The following is a 16,843-nucleotide window of genomic DNA, read 5'->3' on the forward strand; positions in this document are numbered from 1 at the left end:
AAAAAAACCCTGTCTGTAGACTTCTTGCACACACATGTAGCTTATTTACCTATAGGTAACAGGCTTCTTAAAGGGAATCCTTGATTTATGCGATTTGGAGCCACTCACCATTGTGATTATCCCAAGGTCCTAGTTGAGATACAGTAGCTAAATTCAGCATCTAAGTAATCATAAAGAGCAAGGTTGGAAGGGAGTGAACGAGTTCCTCTTAGACCATTCCTTAAGATAAACTGTACCTATTGTTATTTCTGAAAGGAATTTGTCTAACCTGTTACTAAAGACATCCTTTTCTTGTCCCCTCTTTCTTCTTTCCCTTCACTCCTCCAACCAAAAATTCCATTTTACTAGCTACTAGGAAAAGTCTCATTTGTAGCTGCAATGCCTTATTCATGCTGAAATTGTCAATACATTTTATTTCTCAAAAAAATTTTACATTACTAGTTCAATAAAGTATGCTTCAGAATTTAAATAGATGCTTACTGATATCCAACAATTTATTGAATTTGTGTCTATTTTGAATTTTCCATCTGCCTAAAGTTTAAGATATATTTCTATATTTTGCATTATACACTCACAAACACACATGCATGCACACACACACAAATATGCATGTATACATATATACTTTCAGTTCCATATACTTTCAATTCAAACTTCCCTGTTATTTAGAAGGAAAATGAGGCATAACTGTGTGTTGGTTTAAGATAAAAATTGTTGTTGTGGTGTCTATTATATTAGAAGTATTCTTAGAAGAATCAAGCTGGACAATGAAACATTGTGTTGGGATGTTCTTCATCTGTGCCACTAACTAGACTGTACACCGTGGTTTGATTTTGCTACACGATAGAGCACTACATTGAATTTTGTTTGTGAAGTCTATAAAAACTATTTTATCATTGATAAAACAGATGCCAGTTAACTATATTACTTTGCTTAGGGTTTGCCAATTATGGAGACTAAGACTGAGAAAGAGTTCAATGTACTTTATTATATTTTTATTTTTCAGAGGCCCAGAAGATGCAATAAATGACTGCAGAATCCTTTTTATAGAGGAAATGTACAAGATTGAAAAGCCAGGAGCTTATCCACTGACATTTGGCGATGGAGATTTCAAAAGTATGCTTTTTTAATTGTATGATTAAGACTGTTAGTTAAATATTTGATTAAGACTGTTAGTTAAATATTTGAATGGCATTAAAAAAATTAAGGGATCAGACCACAGAATTAATTTAATTAAGATTTCTTTTGTGTGTAATAAAAGAATTGTTATTACACAGATTTTTGGTTTGAAAAGTTTTTGCTATAATGTAACTTTGTTACATGGCATATTGAGAACAAATTTTGGATGTAATATATCAACACATTAGTGCTATGAATATAATCTCATAAGCAGGTAAAAGGGTGATGTTTTAGATTACCTGTGTAGAGTGAGTTCATAGTCTGAGATAAGTTCCTAGGCAGGTATCCGAATCACAAAACTTGCTGTCATAATTGACATCTCATTTGAGTTCTTAACAGATGCAAAAGACTGAAAGGGTCAATACTGCTATCTTTAACCCTGGCATTATCTAAGAATGAAAAATTTTCAGCTGTGTAGAGCAAGAAAGTGTCAAGCTTGCTAGAACTATGAAAAAACAGATGTATTTGATTTTAGATTATTATTTGACCACTTATGTCCTTCTGAACACTAAATACACCGTCACCTCCCTGCCCCCCCCCCAAAGGGCAGTTCTCTAAAAAGCAGTTTAACATTACATCCTAAGTTTAAAAATATGTGAAAGTTAAAGAACAGGAGTTATAAGACAGTGTTTATAATGGGAACACTGAGAGGTTGATCTGTGGCATCATTGATAGATATTACTGAATTTTAAAAGAAGCAAATTTGTTGCAGTTTAGTTTCGATTTATAATCTAAGGCTAATATTTGTGCTCTAGCTTCCTGCTTCCAACTCAGACTCTCAAACAATCATTCCAGTTCCTCCTTGTCCTCTGATTCAAGGCCCATTTATTCACTGAATTAAGAAAAATGTTACTTCAGTCATCTGGAAGTGCTCTGGTCATCACATTACTTAGTTGTTGTTATTATTATATCCTGTATCACATCATCATAGTTTAGTTTGTCAGATTCACTTCCATAGTCTTTCTTGATGGTTTTCACACAGAAATGCTCACTACAAAATTGTTTGCCTTTAATGCTGTAGTTCTTTGGGCTGTGTTCAAGTGCTCTTAAGTCTTCTTTCTAAACTTATACTTGCTTCAGAAACTTTCTGCAATAGTTAATTATGCTACATGTCTTCAATTTGCCTACTCTCTCCTTTGCATCGAAAATAAGACTATTAAATGTTCTTCTTTTTCTATAAAGGCATTTCTTACCTTAGCCAAGGAACCAGTGCCTATGCTGTTACTATATGAAGGATACGTTGGTCCAAATTCCCAAATGAGCGGAAACAGAAGGATAGCATTAATTCCATTTCTGTAAAAAGAAACTGTGTGAAAACTGGTGATCTGGGATCATCTGTCGTCCTTGATTAATAATTCTTATATCCATACGGATATTAATTTTTTAGATGGATGGAGATTTTCTGAGTTGTAATTTCCTCTTCATAGGTCTTAAGGTATCCATTTAGAATTTATTAATATCTACATTTAAGAAAACTCCTGCTGAAGACTGCACCAAGATCTGATCTGTAGGAAGAGTGTACAGGTGGAGTAGTGGTGGTGAGAAATCAGAGAAGCTGCAGATTAGTCACTTTCATTGTTGCTTGCACACGCAGCAGAAGAAATTCCATTAGTCCAGGGAGTCAAATGGCTCATTATAAAAGCACCGTTTTCAAATAGGGATGGTGCTCATATGTGTAAAGAATTGAGTCCTATTGATGTAGTAATGCATAAAAGCAGTAATCTGGTCATTTTGCACACTACACTAATGTAGGCTGATTCAAGTGCTTAAGTTTCAATAAACCAACATAATTAAGTGCATTCTTTCATTTGGCTGTTTGAATTAAGAGCAAAAAATTATTTATTACTAAGAATAAAGATGAAAGTCATCTATTTTTTAAGATTTAAATTAAAATTTTCTTGAATTGATTAAATTAAAGCTCTATTATTCTTTATTTATCAACCCTGTGCGTTTTTTTTTTAATTGCAACACTATAAAGGACTGTAATTTCACAGTTCTGCTCAAGTCCTTCTACAGACAGTCCTGCCAAGGCAACTTGCAGAACAATATCTTCTTATGACCTAGTTCATCAAAATGAGTCCATTCACATGAATAAGTGCTTAGTCTTCATAAAATTAGTCAGTTATTATAATGGACTCAGTGTAGTCAAGCTGCTGGTGAATTATGTTGCCACTGTTTGAGTGTGTAGAGCTATTTTCTTTCTTTTTTACATCTCCCATGCCCACATCCCCTGATGGCCAGGGTAGCAGACCAACAGGCTAGGTTGCAACCTAACCTGGAAAATGACAATGACCCTTTCATAAATGTTAGGCTGAAGAATGCAAGTTGATATTGACAGCAGCTGCTTAGTCATGTAGTAATACGTAAGTGTTATACAGGTATAAACTGTTCCTGTTGGCTTGATCTTTTTAAACTCAGAATTCATTGTAATAGCAAAGCTACTACATCCATGGCATGTTCATGTGGGCACACACGCACACACATATATAAATATATATTCTTCTGCCATTATGTTGTATTTATAAATCTAAAACCAGTTTTCTAAGACCTGTGGCTTTTTATCTTTTTTGGTAGGAAAGAGTGGCCCTGAATGCAAGCACTGCAGGGCTGACCCAGATAAGGAATGTCGCTTTTGCTCCTGTTACTTGTGTGGTGGAAAACAGGATGCTCACATGCAACTCCTTTGTGATGAATGTAATATGGCTTATCATATATACTGCCTGAACCCTCCTTTAAGCAAGATACCAGAAGATGAGGATTGGTAAATATACAAGGATGATTTACTTATGTATATTCCCATTCTACACAAGGTACCTCTTTGTTATTTGCAACTAGAGGAATTACTGAAGAGCTTTTATATTTCTGGTATGTTTTTCATCCTTGCGCTGTATGTAAACATATTTATATATTATGTTAAGATTCTATTTATAAATATAATTCATAAACTATTGGTATTGAGCATTATTAATCATTGCAGAATTTCAGAAATTAGCTTGTTCAATTTATGATCTCTGTGACATTAACTGATGTTATTAGACTTAATTAGCACCACCTACAGTGGTGCTTCCCCAACCACCTTTTTTTTGTTTTATTCGGGCTTCACTGTCGCTTCTCCTTTAATTCTTTTCTTTCCTCTCAATCTCAGCCCTTGTTGCTGCCTCCTTGCCTCTCCCTTATCCTATAGCTGCCTCATTAATTTTTTCTTCTGTGAGAAAACCTTACTTCTCTGTATTTCCAGTAACTAGCATCACCAGCAAGAAAGCCAAACTAGTAGGCCTTGCTGGACTCAGCTAACTCCATTCTGAGCTGACTCTGCATGGAGCCAGCATCAGCCCATAGAAGCTTATCATCTTGAGCTCCATGCCACATCTCACCTGTATCAGTTATGTGCAACTCATACCATTTGTACTTATAAACTGCTTGAAAATATATTAAATGCTAATCTTTTATAAGTGACTTATAAATAGAACTTTAGAATTAAGTTTTCCATTATGAATACATGAATAGATGTCTACGGACATGTTTTAAAGAAAAACTTTGAACTATATATATAAAATATATATAGTATATATAATCTTTATTTAGCAGTCTTTGTTGGACAGCATGTGAATCCCAGCTATCCCCAGGTTTTCCACTTCTGTGCACTGAAGACTAATCTGCCCCAACACCCATTCACTTCCTACTAATTGCTTACAGAAGTGAGCTGAAGATCTTAGTGCTTCCAAATCATATGTTGGAAAGCATTCTCTGCTGTAGTGCTTCAGAGCTGGTCACAGTCTTTAAACATTGTTCCTTTGTGACTGTGCTTGACTTCTGGGTGTAACAACTGAGAAGTTTTTTTTCACTACAGTCATCCAGAAAATTAAAGGGAATATTATTTAGGAACTGTCCTCTGGCAGTGCATCCATTCTTCTTTGGGTCCCCTTACTCCTAAAAGACTCTATATCAGTACTCCAGCAGCAAAAAGTAATTTTATGTTCCAATATTAATCACAACAAGGTTACAAAAAAGAAAATAGACATGCTCCAAGTTTAATTTTTTGAAAAAGAACAACCCTCAAAATGTGTTTGAATAGGAAAGAACATAGCCAGAATATCAATGTCCAGGTGGAGTTTGCCTAGCAGAAAACTATGGAAAATTTCTTCTTTACCTTTAAATTGAACAGGTATGATTTGGAAATGATTGTTTTAGTCTATATTTTTAAATTTTTAGAAATTTAGAATACTTTTACGTTATTTCTTGGGTTTGGTGTATTAATGTGCTTTAAGAGTACCAAGACCCCAAGTGTTAAACTGAATTGTGAATTGTGACTGTGTTCTGCAATAAGTATCTATATGAATTCTAGGTTGCAAATAAATACATGATTTGTGGTGGCTGGAATGACTCCAAATGCCATATGAGGCAAAGAAATGTATAGAAATGGAGTTTAATACTCTTCCCTTTTGTTGAGTACTGAGTCATGTTCCTGATGCCTTAGGCATGGTGGAGTGGGGTAAGGATATATGTGTACATGCATGCATGTTTTGTGGTACTCTAGGGCTGTTCCATATTCAGCTGTCTGAAGTGAGATTTGGTGCAGTAAAAGCAGATGATGAGTGATCAGGATGTGGAAATTAACCATGAGCATTAGTCAGCAGTAGACTCTAACCTCGTTTCTCCTCTCCCCTATGTGATCTGAACAAGCAAGGAAAGGAAGAGAAAATGAGGAGGGAATACAGGAAACATGGGGACCTCTCGTACATCGCATGAGAAAAGAAGAGTGAAATGTTTCGCCTCTACCACCTTACTTTTTTAAAAAAGTCTTGTTTTAGAAGTGGACAGTATTTGTTCTTGTTGAGTTTATTTTTTCAACCTGAGTCCTCAGCTTTTAAAAACTGTCAAATATTTGCTAGCTTCAAAATATTTAGTCAGGATGAACAAATTTGACACTATTTTGCTTAGAAGAAATGTATTGCCATTATCACTAAGCAATAAAGAATTTATTGAAACTTTTATTGTAGGTATTGTCCTTCATGCAAAAATGATTCTAATGAAGTTGTAAAGGCTGGAGAAAAACTCAAACAGAGCAAAAAGAAAGCAAAGATGCCATCTGCCAGTACTGAAAGCCAGAGAGACTGGGGCAAGGTAGAGTGTATTTTAATTTTAAAATAGCTCACCATTCATGTATGTGTTACATCTTTAACTATGTTTATGTATGCATTACACAAAATTCAGTACAGGATTGTAAAGCAATGCTGAATCTCGTACACTGTCTACTGAAACTTAAAACATCTGAAGAATTATTAAGATGACTAGAGGTAAACAAAGAAATTAAAATTAATTAAACTGCTGGTGACAATTTTTATATTAATATATTTTGAAGTGTTTACTATAATGGTTGGATGTCTTGGTATAGCACCATCTTTTATAAATTATTTTAAATATGATAAAATTCATTCTCTCTGGTGTGTTTTCTAGGGCATGGCTTGTGTTGGTCGCACTAAGGAATGCACTATTGTCCCTTCTAATCACTATGGCCCTATACCTGGTGTCCCTGTTGGGACAACCTGGAAATTCAGAGTTCAGGTATGTTTTTATATTTGTAATTGAAATAAATCTGAATAACAGGTACAGTTTAGGCACAAAAATTATTTTGGGACTGGTAATTGTCACGTTCGCTAAGAATAGAGAGTGTATTTAAATTCTAATATTCAAAATAGTGCCAACTATAGTGGAATTTGAAGTATATTGATTTGAAAATACAACTTAATTGCAATTGTAAAAATAGTAGTTACTAATTTTAAAGGTGAACCTGCTATAATTAGGATGGACTTATATCTCGTGTGTTAAACTCTCAACTGAAATAATTAGAGGAAGTTGAATATTTTCTGAAGTCTACTGCTATGGAACATGAATCAATCCATCTCACTTATGGATATAGGTTATAGAATTCAGAAAATATTTGACTGTATCCAGTGGTGTCTCTAACGCTTATTAGCTGGTCGGGATCCCCACTGAGGGCTACTGTGCAGGTGCAATATAGTTCCTGTTTCAGGGCATACTTCTCTTCCAATGTGTTGTGGTGGCAGGCTTGGTTGCTAGTATGTATGCTATCCATACTTAGTACAGGAAAGAAATAAGATTTTACTGAGGGTTCTAAAGTTCTGGTGGGGGTGGAACCCACTGTACCCAAGGTAAGAGCCACCTCTGGTTGTATCACTATAAATTGATTACCTGTTCCTTTTGGGTCATAGACAACTGGCATCAGCACCTTCCTTTAGGCTGATGAATGTTTTAAACTAAAACAAGCCAGTATTGACTACTGAAAGAAGTAGTCCACACAGCTGTGTCCACTTCTTGCATTGTCCCTTTTGTTTTCTGTCACAAGTGTTTCTCAGGCCATATGATAAACTGTATTGGAAAGTAGTCTGGCAGAAGAACAATCTTTTGTGAGGGAGGGTAATTTTCCCAATCCATTTTTGGATAACCACTTTGTGGTTATACAAATACTGTGTCAACACAAAGGGGGCAGGAATGAGCAGTGTGGAGAGAAAGAACATATTTCAGGAGTATTCCCACCATAGCCAGAGGAATAGCCAGAGACTTTTTCTTCCCCTTGAGGAAGAGGGACATGGCAAGAACCAAATGACTCTTCTAATGTGTTTTCTGAAGTCTTCATCCCACCCATTGCCTCCAGAGAGAGTGTTTATAAAAACCCCTGGTTTTCTTACGGAAAATGGGTGTCAGTAATTTTGAGTTTGGTATGACATGCAAGTCTTCAGGCTAAAACGGTCAACAGCAGAGGTTTTACCCCTTAGCAACAGTTTTAAGTTTCTCCCCTTAATAGAATTCACAGTGAAACAGCTGAATTCTAAACAAGTTCCTTGAATCTTGTCTGACTTTGGTGCTAATGTGAGCACTACCATCAATACAGATATTGGTGAATAGCAAAGCAAATTAATTTTCTAATGTAAAATTGCAGTTAGTGTCAATTATTCATTGATTTTACACACAACTACTTGTTTGAGAAAATTAATGTCTGTTCTTATTTTTTTGTGATATTTTGATTTATCCCTACCATATTTGAAGAACTTTTCTGTGAAGCAAACTAAAACTTATTTGTATTCTGAAAAAGTACTTCTGTAATCATTAATCTTTAAATTAGTTTCCAGGTAAATGATATTCTCTTAGATAGTGGAAGTTTTAAAAATCAGTTCTGCAAACTCAAGATCACCCACTATCAACAGAAATAAAAGTTAGCGTTTCGTCTTTTTAAGGACTCCATTGGTGGAAAAGATCAAATAGATCCCAGAACTTTCAAGTGCTGATTGCGGACAGGAATATAAGTAAAGGGGTTTGCTTTTCTCAGAAAATTAAGCAGATAAGACTTATAATGTAGGGTGCAGATATTAGAAGAAGAGTTATCTTTTGTGCATAATTATTTAATAATGGCTATGTATTAACTGCATACTTTTAAAAAAGATCAACATTTTTCCATGTAAAAAGTTACACTTTTATTTCTGATTCGACTGTTCTTTTATATGAAAATGGATTCTTAGCAGATTTATGAGAATTTAGAAGGAAAATGCTGTAAATGATATCTCATGGTTTTCTTCCTTTTTTCATGCAACAAGGATTAAGAATATTTAAATGTGATGTATACGTTATGTGTGGTCATGTAGTTTGAAGGCTTACAACTTTCTTTTTCCTAGATGGAAATTGACTTAGAACTGTTTCTGGATACAGTATCCAAAGGACAGAAATCTAAACTTTAAGTCAAATTCTGGATACCTCATGAAAATGAAAGAAGGGAGAGAGGAATGAATGAAATTACATTTAATGGAATGGGAGAGAACAGAGTGGTAGTGAGGCCCGTGCTGTTCAGCATGTTCATAAAAGGTCTGGAAAAGTTGACAAATAACTGACAGTTAAGTGACAATGTTAAGTTGTCATGGATAGTAAAGATAAGGGGGAAAAAATCATAACTTTTCATAGTTGATAAAGGGGTTTCAGCTAATTATTACCATTTAAGAAAGAGAACTTGTAATACATAATTTTTTTAATAGGTCGTCTTTGTGCTCATTAGTGGTCAGAAACATAAATGAAGTGTTAGGAATTATTAAGAAAGGTAGAAAAAAACAATATAGTTATGAAGAACAAGGATGGTTAAAGATATGGAATGGCTTTCGTACAATAATTGTATGAAAGATGGTATGCTACAGAGGTCTATTAAAATTGAAGAAGGTAAATAGGGAACAACTGTATATTCTTTTTTGATGCAAAAGGAGGGAGCAACAAATGAAATGATCAGGTGCTAGATTAAGAATGAATGGAAGCAGTACTAATTCAAGCGATATGCAGCAATACTGTGAACTCTTTCCTGTAGGATATTGTGAAAGCTAAGAGTGTGCAAGAGTTAAGAAGTCAAGTAGATAAATTAATAACCATTGATTGACATTTCTTCCATGAAATGCAAAGATTATGCCTTTGGCTCAGGAAATCTAAACCACACATAGCTTGAAACTGAGAAAATTTACACATAAATATCATTGTGCACTTGCATAGTCAGTTTTCACACTGACCAGCTATCTGTTATTATTTGTTGACAGAGACAGGATATTTAGCTAGCTGGAATGCTGGTTTGATGCAGTTTGGTGACTGTTATATTCTTATGATAATAGCAAAGCAATGCAAAATCTTATAAAATTGCATAAAGGGGAGGGGCGAAGTACAGGAGTTGGGCAGAACTGGAAAAGGAGAAAATGTTCAGAGATGAAGGAAGGCTGTAAATGTGATTGCATGTTTCTGAGCTCGTTAACTTTTAACAATACCTGACATAATTTTTACAAAAAAATTTTGACTCACTATGATCTTTCTTGCAGAATTATTTACACAAATTTAAAATACTACTGAATTAGAAAGGTAATCTGTATCTTCTTTGAATTGGTCTAAGCAACCATGAATCTGGTCTTAAATGTTGCTTATGGCAAGAATCGTGAAGATTTTTCCTAAGGGGCAAAGTGTACCTATTAATCTTTGTGTCAGCACTGTTCTATATGGTCCTTTCTTTTCATTGGATGTCCTTTCTTTTGTGGTTTTTCTTCCTTAAAAAAAAACCCCTAAAAATTTCACAAAATTATTTCCTTTAATGGCAATCCTGTTACAAAACATACTCATGGAAATAAATAGTTTTTAAGCAGAAAAAATATTACAGAAGGCCAGTTGTTTCAAAAAGTTATTTTTAAATTTGTTCTTTTTAATACTCAAGGTGAGTGAAGCAGGTGTTCACAGACCCCATGTTGGTGGAATTCATGGACGCAGTAACGATGGAGCTTATTCACTTGTACTAGCTGGAGGATTTGAAGATGAAGTGGTATGTCATGTAGTCAAATCACTAATATGTTATTTTAAAGTTTATAAAGACGAAAAGTGGTGTCTGTTGCTGATCCTGAAATTAGTACTTATGAAAATATGAGCATGCAAAAATTACTAGTACCCGTTATTTAATTTGTAATGTGCTACTATTTTTAGAATAAATTTTAAAATAAATTTTTCTTAAACAATATTCTTAGTCTGATATTAATTACATCTGAATTTTAGAATGTTTATGGAAGTCAAGTTTCAATGTGCTAATATAGTCTGAATTTAATATAACTTAAAATCTTATATTTTACAAGTCACAGAATAACAGAAACATTGAGATTGGAAAGGACCTTTTGAGAGGGTCTAGTTGAACATCCCTGCTCAAGCAGAGTCACCTAGAATAGAATCATAGAATCATGGAATCATTAAGGTTGGAGAAGACCTCTAAGATCTAAAAAACCACAGATCCTTAATACTGCATTCTGCCAGTATTTTGCTTTGTGTAGGACCTACTGCTACTGCGGCAGCTTTGACAAATCAGAACTGAAGTAACAAACAAAACAGGCATCAAGATTTTATAATTCTGTTAGCTAAAGTTTAAAAGTTAGAGTTCAAACTGATGCCGTGAAAAGCCGGAATTGAAGACTCAGTAGTCGGCAGACTATTAAGCAGGTATTCTTTATTACGGCGCCGGGCACACGGAGGATCTCTCCTCCAAACGTGTGCACCGAAGAGAAACAGTTACTAGGTATTTATGCTATGTTAACATACATATTAATTACATTTCCAAGAAATGCTTATCATAGTAATGGTTTTTCCGAGAACTCATTAATATATGGTAATGTCCGTCGCGCATGTTTGTTTAGCATCTCTCGGCGGGGTCTTCATATTATCCTGCAGCCGCCTTATCTCTGTAGTTTGCATACCTGTTCTCCCAAGGCCCAGGAGCCTAAAGGGATTATTCAGGAGTCCCTTATCTTGCAACTGTCCCATCCCAATTATTCACAAAGAACCAAGACTTGTTTTGGTTGTGCAATGATTCTGACCACCTGAAGTGATAACATCCCCTACATGATACATTTGTTACATTCACAGTTATCAATCCCTCCTTTTCTTTTGAGGATTTGTAGCTAGAAAGCTATGAATCCTCACTATTGTATTTTGTAGGTATTATTTTCAAATTCCTTTAGTCTTTCACGCCAAGGCTCCGGGAAAAGTATTTTCCGGTTTCTATTTGGTGCCTAATCTTGTTCCTTCTCCAGTCAATGTATGTCTCAACTGAGCCCTGACAACACCAAAGGAAACATTTGAGAGACATGCAAACAAGTATTCCCAAAACCACCAGTGTGATCATTCCCATGAATAATTGTTTCAACCATTCTAAATTGGGGAGCCAAGAGGTTAATTTATCCCATAAATCTCGAAATCCCAAGGAAGTATCATCCAAAGATACTTACTTCATGGAATACTCGTGTTTTCCCCCAGAGCGTATTCAAATTTGCTTCTACCTGTCTGTCTTTATTGATATATGCACAGCAACTGGTATTGATGATCATACACACTCCCCCTTCTTTGGCAGTCAATAAATCTAATGCCATTCGGTTCTGTAGCACAACTTTACTAAGGGATGATATTTCTGTCTGTAAATTTTCCATAGTATTTATTGTTAGATTTTCCATCTTTTCTAAAACCGTGGAAATGTTTATTATGGCTTTTTCCAGTTCGCTTACTCCTAGCCATGGTAAGAACCATCTGACAAAGCTATGAAACTTTGTTCCCCTACTTACAAGTGGGTTGTCTTCCCGTTTGGCTTGTCTCCATGATGTTCTTAATATGCCTCTAGGTATTTGGGACTGGTTATATATTCGGTCCTGGCTGACTAGATGACCTATGGTACACATTCCCTTCCAACCCGCAGGGAGCTGCTTTCTGCTAATGCCATCGCCACATAGCCACCAATACCCATCGGGTAATTTACAGGGCCCGTCAGTGGCTGTGAGATTAGCTCCATAAAATGTTCCGCGGTTTACCCAGCCAATTGATACATTCCTAAAATAATCCCAGTTCAAGGGGCTATAGGTTTCTAATTGGGTTCTGTTACAAAAATCTATATAGATCGCGCCTGTCCCTTTCAAATCCCAAGTTCCTACTTCTACTGTAGTTTTGTTGATCCAATAATCATTCCACCCATCCCTGCAAGTACAATTTTTGTGTGTATGGAAGGGGGGTCAGCACGAACAAGTGTTGGATCTTGCTTTCCATAGGCAGCTATTATTGCTGACCAATATCTGGGTGTTGTTATCTAATATCTGCAGGTCAAATCTTGGTCCAGTCATGTAGTTCGAGTTGTCGTGATCGCAGTATCCTCCATCGTGTCTTCTCCAAAACTCGGGCCAAGTATTATTATCACAATTCCAATGAGTGGATCCTACCCCGTATAAAGGGAGTCTCATGTCACCTTTTGGTAAGGCAGTAGAAATCCAACAATCCTTAGCTCCCATGGCATTTGCTATCATCTGAATAGCATTGTAATATAAGTTCTCACTCCAAGTGTTCACTAATAAGCCTAGGTTTAACAAAGTTACCGCCGTAATCGTAGTTTCAAACCACCAGCCTTTTCGATGGTCCATCTTGGTTCAGGAGCCTTCTTCACTCGAGATTAATGGATCCAGGCCAGTTGTTCCTGAATCTTGATTGCAGTGAAAGTGGTCAGCAATACCTGGTAAGGTCCATTCCACTTCTCTCTCAGGGGGTCACCTGAAAAATTCTTAACATAAACCCAATCTCCAGGGCTAAATGGATGGATCGAGTGATCTAACCCTTTAGCCCTGGTACCCAAAACATTTTTACTGATCTTTTCTAATTGTTTTCCCAAGGATATAACATAATTCTGTAGATACTGATTTCCCAACTGGTTCAAATCTTCCCCTTGATAATTAGCCTGATATGGTCTCCCATATAGTATCTCAAAAGGGCTCAAATTTTCTTTGGCCCTAGGCTTTACACCTATCCGAAGTAGTGCAATAGGCAATGCTTGGTACTAATATAGATTTGCTTCTTGGCATATTTTTGCTATCTGTTGTTTTATCATGTGGTTCATCTTTTCTACTTGCCTACTGGCTTGTGGTCTGTAGGGCGTATGTAACTGCCAAACGATTCCTAATAGTTTGCTGACCTGTTGCACTACTTCTGCACAAAAATGCGTCCCCCTATCTGAGGAGATAATTGTCAATACCCCAAACCGAGGTATTATTTCATTTAACAATACCTTAGTTACTTCCCTTGCTTTATTTGTTCTACAAGGGAATGCTTCTGGCCAACCTGAAAAGGTATCTGTAAGTAATAATAAGTACCTGTGCCCTCCTTTTCTTGGAAGTTCGGAGAAATCAATTTGCCAATGTTCTCCCAGTATACTTCCCTTCCCAATACTTCCTAATTGTACCTGGTTACCTGTATTTGGGTTATTTTTAAACATGTTTCACATTGTTGGGTTACTTGTCAGACTGTAGTATACAAATTTTTCCCTATTAATTTCTGATTTAAAAATTTATACAGGGAGTCCGCTCCCCAATGTGTCCTATTGTGTTCTTCTTTAACCACCCCCCATATCTGTTTAGCAGGGATTATAATTCTGCCATCACTTCAATAGTTCCATCCCTGGGATGGAACCCGTCCTCCTAATCCCTCTATTAATTCTTCATCAACTTTAGAATACTTAACATTTTCTTGGTCACTCAGGTTTCTATTTCTGTTATCTGGAATTAAGGCTAAAATCTCTTGCATTCTCTCTGCTGCCTGTTTAGCTTCATAGTCAGCCAACCTGTTACCTCTTTCCTGGTCAGTGTTGCCCTTCAGGTGTCCTCGGCAGTGCATGATGGCAACTCTTGTTGGTAGTTGAATGGCTTCTAATAGTCGAAGGATTTCCTCAGCATATTTAATCTGCTTCCCTTGTGCAGTTAGTAGTCCTCGCTCCTTCCAAATTGTCCCATGAGCGTGGAGAACTCCAAAGGCATATTTGGAATCTGTCCATATTTTTATCTTTTTTTCCTTTTGTTAACTCCAAAGCCCTAGTTAGGGCAATAGTTTCAGCCTTTTGAGCTGATGTTCCAGCAGGTAGCGATTGAGACTCAACTACTTCATCTGCTGTTGTCACCGCATACCTGGCCTTTCGAATACCTTGTCCGACAACGCTGCTTCCATCCGTGAACCAGGAGTCCTGTGCATCTTCCAGGGGTTCCTCTTTCAAATCTGGTCTGCTGGAGTACACAGTCTCTATGGTTTCTAAGCAATCATGTACCACTGGTTCAGAGACTGACCCGCTGAGAAAAGAAGCTGGGTTCGTAATATTAGTTACTACAATATTAATATACTCTGATTCAATTAGAGTGGCCTGTTATCGTGGAAATTGGGATGGGGAAAGCCAGTAGTTCCCTTTTTGTTGCAGTACAGCTGATACTGTGTGTGAGACCAGTACTAGGATCTTTTGGCCCAAGGTAAATTTTCGGGCTTCCTGAATAGTCAAGACCACCGCCGCCACAGCTCGCAGACATCCTGGCCATCCTTTGCTTACTCTATCCAGCTGTTTAGCAAAATCGGCCACAGCTCTTTTGTAGGGTCCCAGCTGTTGAGCTAGGATCCCCAGAGCTATGCCTTGTCTCTCATCAGAAAACAGCCAGAAGGGTTTAGTAATATCAGGCAGGCCCAGAGCCGGGGCCTTCATTAGTTTTTCCTTAAGTGTCTGAAATGCGTTTTGAGCTTCTTTGGGCCAGATCAATCGGGTGGGGTTGTTTTTCAAAAGTTCACATAAGGGTCTCACTATTATTCCATAATTATAAATCCATAACCGGCACCAACCTGTCATTCCCAGAAAGGTCCTGAGCTCTTTTACCATCTGAGGGAGGGGAGTCCTGCAGATTGCTTCTTTCCATTCTGTTCCTAGTTCTCTCTGTCCTCCAGACAGCTCATGTCCAAGGTAGGTTACCCGTTGCTGCACCATCTGAGCTTTCTGTTGAGAGACTCGATACCTATTTAGTCCCAAAAAGTTTAACAAACTGATAGTCACAGAATCACAGAATCACAGAATAGTAGGGGTTGGAAGGGACCTCTGTGGGTCATCTAGTCCAACCCCCCCGCCGAAGCAGGGTCACCTACAGCAGGCTGCACAGGACCTTGTCCAGGCGGGTCTTGAATATCTCCAGAGAAGGAGACTCCACAACCTCCCTGGGCAGCCTGTTCCAGTGCTCCGTCACCCTCAGAGAGAAGAAGTTCCTCCTCATGTTCAGACGGAACTTCCTGTGCCTCAGTATACAGTCAGGTTTTGTTTCAGTTGCTATTAATAAATCATCTACATACTGTAAAAGGGTTCCATCTCTGGAGGGAGGGTTCCATGCTTCAAGTTCTCATGCTAGGTAATTTCCAAAGATCGTTGGGCTATGCTTAAAACCTTGGGGTAACACTGTCCAGGCAAGCTGGGTTTTTCTACCTGTGGTAGGATTTTCCCACTCAAATGCAAATAAATTCAGACTTTCTTTGGCTAAAGGCAGACAGGAGAATGCATCATTTAAATCCAATACCGTAAACCATACTTGCTGCTACAGGGTGTATGTCCCTAACAATACTATTCACTTCTCTTAAATCCTGTACTATCCGATAAGTTCCATCTGTTTTTTGCTTTTTTTTTTTTGTTTTTACTGGTAACACAGGAGTATTGTATTCTGATTCACACTCCACTAGTAGTAGTCCATACTGTAAAAAGTTACCTTGTTTCCCCTCTTTTTCATTTCGTTTTTCTGTTGCTTAACTTCTAAGAACTTTGCTTTTTTTTTCTTTCTTCATTTAGAGCAGCAGCTAGCAAAGCAGCTTGTAACTTGATACCTTTCTGTTCTAATCACTTTACACACCCTTCGGAAAATCCAGAGGGGTTTTCCTTTTGGGTTTTTTTTGTGTTTTTTTTTTTTTCAATACCGCGTTAAACTTTTCATCTCCTATACTTTTTAATTGTCCACAAAACTGCATCAATTCTAACAACATATCATAATTCAATTAACTGTTTCCTTGTGAGGGGATCATCTCCCTCCGAAGCTCATGTTACAATAAAATAACTTCTCAACTTCTCCACCAATCGGTTAACACAAAACACACACACAGAACCTAGAAGAGGTCTTTTAAAATCCTTCTGTTTACAAACTGTATCACCTAAGTACAACAATATATACAGGCAAACCACTTCAGTTAACATGTTTATATACATATATACATAGAGCTCTCTCAAAACAATATATACAGTCTATTTAATACATACCCCAAAACCAGAGTCCCTAAA

At 36.9% G+C, this 16,843-nt stretch overlaps 1 protein-coding gene across 2 annotated transcripts in view; it reads left to right on the forward strand.

The window, feature by feature from the left end:
• The window catches only part of LOC142365680 (E3 ubiquitin-protein ligase UHRF2-like), a 144,736-nt gene that overhangs the window by 96,041 nt on the left and 31,852 nt on the right, over positions 1–16,843 (forward strand). For both annotated transcript variants that reach the window (XM_075446731.1, XM_075446730.1), the window contains 5 exons: positions 1,007–1,116; positions 3,754–3,940; positions 6,180–6,303; positions 6,637–6,744; positions 10,427–10,531. In XM_075446731.1, coding sequence (XP_075302846.1) covers positions 1,007–1,116; positions 3,754–3,940; positions 6,180–6,303; positions 6,637–6,744; positions 10,427–10,531 — 634 coding nt within the window. The remainder of the gene's footprint in view (positions 1–1,006; positions 1,117–3,753; positions 3,941–6,179; positions 6,304–6,636; positions 6,745–10,426; positions 10,532–16,843) is intronic.

Source organism: Opisthocomus hoazin, chromosome W (genome assembly GCF_030867145.1).
Source record: "Opisthocomus hoazin isolate bOpiHoa1 chromosome W, bOpiHoa1.hap1, whole genome shotgun sequence".
Lineage (NCBI taxonomy): Eukaryota > Metazoa > Chordata > Aves > Opisthocomiformes > Opisthocomidae > Opisthocomus > Opisthocomus hoazin.